The sequence below is a fragment of the Seriola lalandi genome, unplaced genomic scaffold (assembly GCF_002814215.2).
Source record: "Seriola lalandi dorsalis isolate HSWRI2012SDOR001 ecotype SW California unplaced genomic scaffold, Sedor1 jcf7180002054901, whole genome shotgun sequence".
In the NCBI taxonomy this organism is placed as follows: Eukaryota; Metazoa; Chordata; class Actinopteri; order Carangiformes; family Carangidae; genus Seriola; species Seriola lalandi.
The window spans coordinates 7,222,297-7,232,383 of record NW_019525453.1 but is presented as its reverse complement, the minus strand read 5'-3'; the positions used below and the strand labels follow the sequence as shown (position 1 = coordinate 7,232,383).

The following is a 10,087-nucleotide window of genomic DNA, read 5'->3' as shown; positions in this document are numbered from 1 at the left end:
GAATTCTCAACTCGGAAATCTTCCTTTGCAAATTGTTATGTGACGGGTGTAGAACGTTTTCATGTTTTATTTTGAATTGTGAACTGAAGTAGAACAAGACTCCCGCTGTAGTGTAGGAGACGTCAGGTTGTCGATGTCGAGAAAGTAGGGGTACGGTATGGAATGTAGGTTATGGCCATAGTGTGGCTACTATACGGAAGCGTGTCATCGTTATATTAATTTTACGCTTATACCAACATGTCGAATCTTCTAAATCGTTACAAATGGCTACATTTACGTAAGATCTCTCTCTCACTCACACACACAGACACACTCACACTCACTCTCGCTCTCTCACACACACACACACACTGATGTGATCTTTGCCTGTAGTTTTTGAAAATGAAAAGCTTCCAGGTGCAGCTTCCAGCACTTCCAGGTCAACGGTCAGTGTTTAAAATGCCTTTAAAAAAATGAATGATGTTAACGTTACGTCACCACTTAAGACATAAATCAACCGACGATTCAACGATAGATTTTGGATCTTTAAAATGTTTAAAATGTAAAATGATTCATAACCTTTAAGATATTCAATTTACTGTGATTTAATTGATGACAATTAAAATAAGCAAAATGTTACATTTTTTAAAGACGGAACCAGAAAATGTTTGGCATATTAACTTGAAAAATGTCTGAAAAAAGTATTTGGCTGAAAACAGTTGATTGATATTCGACTTATCTTGTAGCTCTATATGACAGTTACCATTCAAATTTTTAAAAAATGAGTAAAAGTCAAGCATATCAATTTTACTTAAAGTACAAAGAGAATGAGCAACAACATGTACTTAAAGTTATCAAAATCCCATCAAAAATACTCAATACTATACTACTGGATCACATTATTTACAAGAACATGGTACTTCAGTGTTGGGCAAGGTGGAGCAAATTTTAAATTATTGTATATACAGCAGATTAATTAGGGTTAAACAGTTCAGTTAATGTGTATATAAAAATATAATCTCAAATGTAACTAGCTATCTGATAAATAAGTAAAAAGTAAAATATTTGCTTTCTATTCCTGTTGAGAAGAAATGCTATGTAATATAAATTGTTATATGTACCATAACTCAGTTACTTTTCACCATTTAGTTTATGTTTGATTGTAGACTATATAAAAAAAATGACACAGTCTATTAGCAGATGCCAGGAGTCCCTTTAAAACAAGATAGTTCATAGCCTTTGCATGAAATCATCAATACACCAGTAAGACTCGGATTAGCTTTGCATACGTACAACAGTCACCATATTTTAATGTCAATGACAAGAGAGCACACTTCCAGCCTGCACTGTTGAAAAATCTGTATTTATTAATGATTTACAAAAGGCTAAACATGAAACCATTTAAATGATTCAGTTCATTTTGAAACCTAAAAAGGAGTTGTTGTGTTGTTGTTGTTGTTGCTGTGGGGGCATGGGGGGGTGTGGGAGGAGAGAGGAGACACATCTGTAGTGTTTTTACAGGTCAGCTATTATAACAGCATCTTATCTCATCATGTGGAATCTGTTTTAGTGGAGGCTTCTGTAGAGAAAAATAAAATAAATCCACACACAGGATGGAGTCACTCAAACAAACTGCAGAAGAGAGATAACATTTGAAACATCACTATTTTTAGAATTTTTTTTTTTTTTTTTTTAAACCGGGGGACACACTGGAGTTTTGAAGTGTGTTCCTTTTCTACCTCAGCAGAGCAGTAGCGGTGGTGAATATGATTATGGAAATTGTGTGTATATATATATTTGTACAATCACAATTCTGTCACCTTAACTCCAGTCCTTAAAAACACCCGGACCCCTCCAACTTCAGCTGGTGTAAAAACAGAACTTTTCTGCCTCTAAAGCAGAAAACCACAGATTATTATCCACAGTCCGAGAGGTCCCAAATGTAATCTACTTCTCAAAACAGTTTGCAGATACATATTTAATATTAAAAACAAGTTTTTGTGCAAGTATGGTTTTTCCACAAGGTTTGAAATAAATATTTGTAAAGCAAAGGAGCAAGGACTTAAAGAGTAGTGTTAATTTCTCTTTTTTTTATTGTGAAAACCAACATTAATCACATAGTGAGTGAAAGGAGTTCCATTTTCTGGCTTGAATTTAGGTTATAATCAGTCAAATTAATTTCACACAACTCTGCAAAGAAATGACTATTTGATTTAAAAGAAAATAAAATTAAAAGTCACCTCAGGTAAGGGGGGAGAACATTTAAAAATTTTACTCCACTGACATTGAGGAGCAGCGGACCAGTCCAGCTTCGGCTGAACTTCCTGTAGGATTTTCTGTCACCAAAATGCTGTTGAATCACATTAGTTTTGCAGTTTTTAGTAGCCTGGCAGGTTTCTACAGTAGTAAAAGAGTGAGACAGTTGTGGACCCGAATATTTACAGTAATGTTATGCACTTAAAGATCCTTTTCTGGACTGTACAATCCTCCTCTGGAGAATCTTTCAGAGTTTAAAACGTCACCAAAAAACAAAAAAACAAAAAAAAAAGAATCCCATGCTTTCTTGCTACGGAATGAAATAACAGTGTTTTCACTCACTGAGAATTTAATTTAAAAAAAAAACAAAAAAACAAAAATGAAGACCGGTCTTGAGCTCAACCTCAGGCATTTCTGCTGGCAAGAAGGAATTAAAAGTCTGAAAACAACGTGTTGCAGAAAGAGAGCATAAAATAACACCATAAAATTGTTCATATTTCAGTAAGCTATTTAAAAAAAAAAAAAAAAAAAAATTTTAAATGAGAATAAACTTTTCTCCATCCCTTGCCCCAAAAACCATTTTACAAACAAAAATATATCCCCCTTTGTCGTGTGATTCTCAAATTCTCACTAGATATAATTAAAACTTTTTTACAGTGCTTTATCATTATATATCTTTGACAGACCTTAATGAGGGGAAGAAATTTGAAGAAATTTTAAATGTCTCTCCTATTGCAACGATATAGCTACGTCATAAAAGTGAATGGTCCAGTTATTCGATGATTAAAATAAAAAAATAAAAAGGGGAAAATAAAAGAAACAGGAGGAGACGGTCAGTGGTTGGGAAGTTAGTGCCGGATCTCTTGACCTGTTTTTTTTCTTTTCTTTTTTCTTTTTTCCCCCTCCCAGGAGCACCTTAACGTAACCGTGGTGACACTGGCGTTAAGGTGGCGCTGGGAGGGTGAAAGGCTCGGGTCTACTACTTGGTGTTGAGCTCGTTCTCCAGCTCCATGAGTTTGCGTGAAGCCTTGACCTTGTTGGAAACTTCCTTCCCCTGAGAGAAGAGACGCTGGCGCTCCTTGAAGGTCAGACTCTCTGGAGCACCGCTGGGGATCGAGTTCTCCTGCTCCTGACTGCAACACACACAATCAGCGTTCAAAAAGTTACAGTGACGACCTTTTTAATACCACAGAGAATGCTATTAAATATCTGTTTCTCAATCATACTGGGCCAAGTATGAAAGTATGATGGGAAACTAGTATGGATGATAAGACCTAGAATATTATTATTATTGCAAGCCATTTAGCAGGTATTTTTGAGGAGGGTCAAAACACCAATTTCTTACAACATAAAATACTAATTAAATAAAAAAAATAGAATTTTTAAAATTTTTTATTAATTCATAAACAAATAATAAAATTTGAAAAACCAGGCAGTTTAAGTATTCACTGATGAATTAATTGTTCATTTATAATTTCCTTTTACAATTCCTGTTTTTAGTGCTTTGTTACTTTTCCTGTGACAACCCTGGTCCTCCATACCCAGATAATTAATACTGTATTGCAATATTAGACCTACTATTATTATTATTATTAGACTAACACTATTGAATGAAGAGCAGCACATTGTGAATTGACACTATCATACATGAAAGCATTATTTCAATAGAATTTATTTAGAAAACTCTTAATGTAAATCGGATGTTTAAGACAGCGAGCACCCACCTGAGAGTTCATGTTTTAATGTTGTTTGCTGTTAAGAAATGTTGACCGGCTTTATTGTATTACAGATGTCTAACACTTTTGAAATCCACTCAAGGCCACGTGAGTAAAAACAGGAGACACAGGCTGAGTCGCTCATACAGACATTTCGGGGTAAATGAGTTAATAAGAGGCCTTACCTCTTTGTCCATTTGTCTCGCGGGTCCTTGTAGACTTCTCCTGATCCTACAACTCCTGCTGAGTTTCCAGTGTACGAGTTAAATCCTGTCCCAGGTTCAGGAGTCACACATAAGACAGACAGAGCAGTAAAACACGAGTTAGCATCGTTCAGATACAGGTTTGTTTTCTGAAAACATCCAAGGTAGAAGCTGCTGGGTGACGGCTGACAAGATCTCTGCTACTTTGACTTTCATTAAATCACAATAGTTTCTTCTAAAGCATACGCAGTTACTGTTCTTAGAAACATAGCAACTAAAAACTTGAAGTTAATTAACGCTTTCAAACAGTCTCTTGGTCACCAGTACCCAGCAGCTTCTCAGGGAGACATCACTTCATTTCCCACAGACCAGCCTAAGCAGAAGGAAGGAAGGAAGGAAGGAAGGAAGGAAGGAAACGAGTTCTGGAGAAGCATTAGGCAGAAACCATCAGATCTCATTAAAGTAGAGCAGCGAGCCGAAAAAAAGAGAAAGAAGGAGAGCGTTAAAAAGCTGTTAAAGGGCCATTCCAAAGCAGCAAAATGGTCTGTGGAAGTGTCGGGTTGGATCTGAGGCCGAGGTCACCATCAAACATGTCTGACCTTTACTGCTGATGGTCTGGAGCCCAGTGGTGCTACTTTACCATCTTTCTCCAGTCCTCACAATCCAATAAATAGGAATTGCCAAGACATTACTGTCCTGTCAGAATCCAACCAATCACAAGTTTAAGATCTAATTTAAAAAAAGACCAGTGCTCAATCAAAGTCAGAGAGGGTGACCCCAACCTTTGACCCCAAAGTAGACATTAATCAGTTGGCTCATGTGTCCTTGTGTCTTTCAGAACTGCAGCCGAAGCCTCAACCTTTCAAACCAGACCAGATTCTTTACCCACTGCTTTACAACCATTTGACCCGAGAGTCTGCAGATCTTTATTTCCAGACAAATACTGGAGCGGCCAAGAAAAATGATTAGTTGGTCCTCTCTGGTTAAAGAGGTGTTCGTCTGTGGAAGCTTTGGCTTCAATAAAAACCTGCAATCAGCAGGCGGTGTTCTATTATTTCTCTTTCTGTCAAGACTGATATTTCTTATTCCTACAACTCCACTGCTGTCAAATAGTAATCACAGAGCCGCAGTGTTGCCCTGTGGTTTATTCTGACTCAATCCCTCATGAAATACTCACGACGGCAGGTCAGTGGTTACCAACTGTTTTTGTCTCCCGGTTAAACACCTTTTTATCCCCCACGTGTCCATCATGTTCTTCGGAACCGATTTTAAAACACCATTAATTATACTGTTTAAAAGAGGAGATGTTAAGACTAAAGTTTTCTTCCTCAGTTCAGTCAAGTTTGCATTTATACTATGAACCTTCAGAGAGGCAGAAGCCATTTAATCATTACTTTGACCTAATTTGACCTCCCATGTGCCCTCAATGGAAGCATGTAGTGATAGGGTGTTAGATCTGACACAGGCTGGTGGGAATCTGAGGTGTGTCTTGCACACTCAGCCCACTGTCACTGGTAGTTTATTAGTTATTGTGATAATAAATATACTTAAGATCAACAAAACACAGATTTATTATCTTGTCTGTGTTAATTTCCCCTGTAAACACAAAGTGGATATTTTTCCTACAACATTATAATTTCTACTTTTTAAAATGACCTGAGCTTCATCATCATCTTTCTACCTTTCCAGCGCAAACTGCAGACATACCCTCTGGTCAGAGATCACTGCAGCTGAAAACTCTTTGACTAACACTAACAATCCCTTGTGAATACACCTTCAACCAGAGAGCAAGAACTAATCAGAGTTAAACAGAAAGAAGAAATCCCTGCAGACTCTCTTCAGCTGAGAGGAAACACTGGATCTAAACGGTAAAGTTGATCACTTCTCTGATTGTGCTAATTAAACAAACATTCTTAACTCTACTTGGTTGTCCTTCGTAAAACACAGCTTGGACTCCAGATGTATGCTGGTCTTGTGTTTCACATGAAATGAAAGCCGGGGGGGCGGCTGGTGCAGTTCAGATGCAGACACAGTGACAGGGTGTGAACCCAGATGGATTCATCCAGCTGGCAGCTCCGTGTCCTTCTTTGGGGTTTTACAGAGCGAAAGCAGAGGGAGAGATCTGAAGTGTAGCTTGGGACGGGATCAAGACGGGTCCTTACTTCAGCCCCAAACCACATGAATACAAACTGGCAGAGAACAAAGTAACCACAAAGAAACGAGCCTCGTCCGGGGCCAGTTACATTCCTCTATGGAGCCAAAAGAGATGGAAAATTATACTTCTGGCACTGTGATTGAAAATTCTTCAGATTCACAAAAAGTCATCCACTGGCTTTTCACAGATTTTCAAAGGTTGCGAATGTTTCTTTTACTTTGGTTCAGTTATCTTAGAGGCCAGTGGATGCTTCAACAAAAAAAAAAAAAAACACTTTTTGTTTTTCTGTGGCAGTACACAGTTTTTGCGAGAACATCCATCTCTGAGGATAATTTAATTTGCTCTTCCTTTGTAGCTTTCTCCAGTTTGTGCACCTTCTGAGACAAACTGGCATCACTATTGTTTTTCTTGTGGTTTCATTCTGATTACAAAAATATCTCCGCTTCGAGAAGAGGCCACATTTGATCAAAGCCAGAGTCGAGCTTTTCGGAGCCGCCAGCTGAACAAATCACACTCATTGAAACACATTTGGAGACTCATAACGCCAGGGAAGCCAGAGACTCAGGTGCCATTTGGTCACCTGAACCTGCCGCAATGCCCTGTGGGAATTGTAGTAAGGTTTTTAGTAAAGCTGAAGCATTATTGACATGAAGGACAGCCGGATCAGCTGACAGAGCCGAAACAGGCAGACAACAACAACAAAGCACATACGAGGAAAAAACAAACAAACAAACAAAAAAAAAAAACGCAAGTTGGGAAGGCAAATTAACAGACAGACCAACAGAGACAGGCAGAGTGAGGAAAAGGAAGCAAAGACATAAATAAAAACAAATAAAGTCAGCAGGGTGCAGCCTGGTGGAAGCTACGCACAGGCAGTAAAAAGCAATAGACCTCAAGCCGGTTACTGGGGTGAGCTGCTGGCAGCCGGAGTGCAGTGTGTTATGTTTATGATGCACATGTGTGTGTGGGCAGGTGGTGAAACATGCAGATTTCATCTGTGAGGGAGGTGGGATGGGTGGGTGGGGTAGGTAGTGGGATGTTAGAGGGATGTTTTTTTTTTTTTTTCTTCTGAATTTGAGTGAAAATGCAACACAAAGTTCCCGTGAGGTCCTGGACGTGTTTTTAATGTTTAATAAGCAGCAGGGATGGAAGAGGTTTATGTTGAAGGAGCAGGCAGCTGTTTCCTGGACCTCAGGTAGTGATCACTCACACGGTGCTGCTTTGGAAGCTCTGTTTGTCTGTGGATGTTCAAACCGCTACATTTACAGAGTCACCGAGTTAGAGCAAGTGTTGACTCCTGATTCCTCAATACAAAGTACATGTCTGCTCGGGACCATTCATCACTCAACCTCTGTATTATTTCACACTTTTTACGCACTAGTACCAACACATGACTTGAGTTCCTGTACCGATTCCAAAACAATACTTTTTTGGAACCATGCTTTATTAATCATAAACATTTTATTTTATTAAACAAAGCCAAAGTTCTCAAATATTAAATGTTGTCTAACCAAAAACATCCATATGAGAATTTAGCTTTAAAATGTAATTTTAATTTATTATGAATTTGACCAGAATGACGACAACTTTCAGTATTTGAAAGTTTCTAAACTAACACTAGCAGAGTATCTGAGACTATTTACATATATTATAAGCATCGGGTGTAAGAATTGAAATTTGTTTGGCTCTGTGACTAAATATAGTGTTTGTTATTTGATGTCTTTAGAACTTGTATAAGTTGCATTACTTATATCAGGATTTGTGTCAACGTGCACAGTCACAGCTGATGCAAATTAGCTGGTGGCTTAATCTGATAAAATGCATCTTTTCTCTTTGTATGACCTTAATGTTTCTTTACACGGTCCCTGACCAATAAATGTGATGAGCTAAATAATTAGTAGAACCATTGATTTAGACCTAACTTTCCGATGTCTTCTTGCAACCCCTCATCACCAGCTGCATATGTCTGCCAGTTGTGACTAGTTCATCCAAAGATGGTCTTTATTTGAATAATCTGAGTCCTGAATAAATAAACTCATCCAATAAAATCAGAAACAAGGCAGGAATTGGAGAAAAGACCAAAACAATATGCACAACTTTGTGCAGCAAAAATGTGTCTGATGGTCTCTTCTGTTAATCATCAGGACCAAAAATAAGGTCAAAAAAATGGATTCAATAATTATAATTATTTCCTTGTGTCATTCTGAAAACTTGACATTAATGCTTTGCACAGAATGTGTGTCTGGGTGAAATTATGACAGGGTATTTTGGGAGCAAATATTTTAACACAGCTGCCAGCTGACTGCAGCTTGACCCTGCTAGTGTTGAGATATCGCTCTCCAACAATGAGGCCTTCTGAGGAAAAGTAAAGATGCATATCTTGACATAACATTTGATGTGAATAAACCAAGAAAAACAGCTGTTTAATATTGGATGTTAAGAACAACTAATTTTAACCTCATGATAAATAACCTCCTTTAAACCTGAGCATGACCTCTGAAATCTTGAGTACAAGTAGTGATAACGAATAACTGCCGCTAGGTGTCACTGTGGTCTGAGCAGACTTGAAGCTTTGAGTTTGCTTCAGCTTGTTAGAAGAAGATTTGAACCATGAGGAGCTTTTTAAACATCCACAGACAGAGAAGAACCTTTCACTCGACACACTGCTGCAGTGTGTTTTTTTTTTCATGTTTATGAGATGAGAGCTGATTCGTTTTAATCCGGTGATCGATGGGTGCGTGAAGCCAATGGTGTGTCTCCTTCCCTTTAAAGCCAACACCGCTAAGCAGAGCCACGGGGCAGGAAGGGGGGCAGGCAGGCAAACCGACGGCTGGCCTCGCCCCCCCAATCCCAAGCAGCAACCAACCAGACACAAAGGAGGCGGCGAGCGACAACACCAACAGTACTATGATTGGCTCTGATGGGTCTCAATCTGCAGCAAAAAGTGGTGGCGTGATTATCGATTGCTTTTTTCTGTTCGCTAGTGCTGATCGAGGGGGTGTGTGATTGGAGGAAGATGAGGAGGGGGAAAAAAAATTTACTGGGGACAGGAGGAGATGGTTCGAAGAAACCAACATTTAAAAAAAAAAACAAAAAAAAAAAATACAATCTGATTCGCTTGAGGAAAGGGAGTGAAAATTTCCACATATAAAATAACGAACATAAAGTGATGAATGACGACTGATTGACGACAAAAAAAATTTGAACAAACATTTAAAGGAGGAAAAAAAGTAGACGGTGGAGATGAAAAGGCAGAACACCTTTCTACTGAAAAACAAGGTCCAAAGAAACACAAAACTAAACCATGAAAGAGTGGGTAGTAAATGAAGAGGTGAGTGAATGAGAGGGAGGTATGGGAGCTGTGGAGGGCGCTGTGGCGAGCCTGACTCCTCTCTCCTCTCTCTGGGTCTACCTTTAAAGCCTCCTGGGGGCATGGAGCTGGGTTTGGCAGGAAGGGGGGGGCCTGTACTGTTGGAGTTGTTGACTGGCGGCTGGAACGAGCCAGACAGGAAGATGCCGTCAGAAAGAGGACGGGGCTTGCGCGCAGTGGGCGGCGGCTGAGGCCTGCTGTGATTGGGCGAGGCGGTGGCCGGGAGGTCGCCATACGACTTCCGGGTCGCCGACAGCTTCACCTGACCTGACTGCCCGCCGCCGCCACTCCCTGCTTTGATGGCTTCCTTGCCTTCCTCCTCGTCTTCCTCATCGCCCGCGTAGGAGACAAACTTGGCGGTGTAGAGCGTGTCGGGGGAGGTGACCTGGGTTTTGAGGTAGGAGGTGTT

The 10,087-nt window shown here is 39.5% G+C and overlaps 1 protein-coding gene across 1 annotated transcript in view; it reads right to left on the bottom strand.

The window, feature by feature from the left end:
• Positions 1–1,323: 1,323 nt before the first annotated feature.
• afdna (afadin, adherens junction formation factor a) overlaps positions 1,324–10,087 on the bottom strand; it is a 107,633-nt gene continuing 98,869 nt past the window's right edge. Inside the window, 3 exon segments of the mRNA XM_087180389.1 lie at positions 1,324–3,368; positions 4,136–4,220; positions 9,721–10,087. The exon segment at positions 9,721–10,087 is cut by the window's right edge and continues 18 nt beyond it. Coding sequence (XP_087036515.1) covers positions 3,215–3,368; positions 4,136–4,220; positions 9,721–10,087 — 606 coding nt within the window. The 3' untranslated portion in view covers positions 1,324–3,214.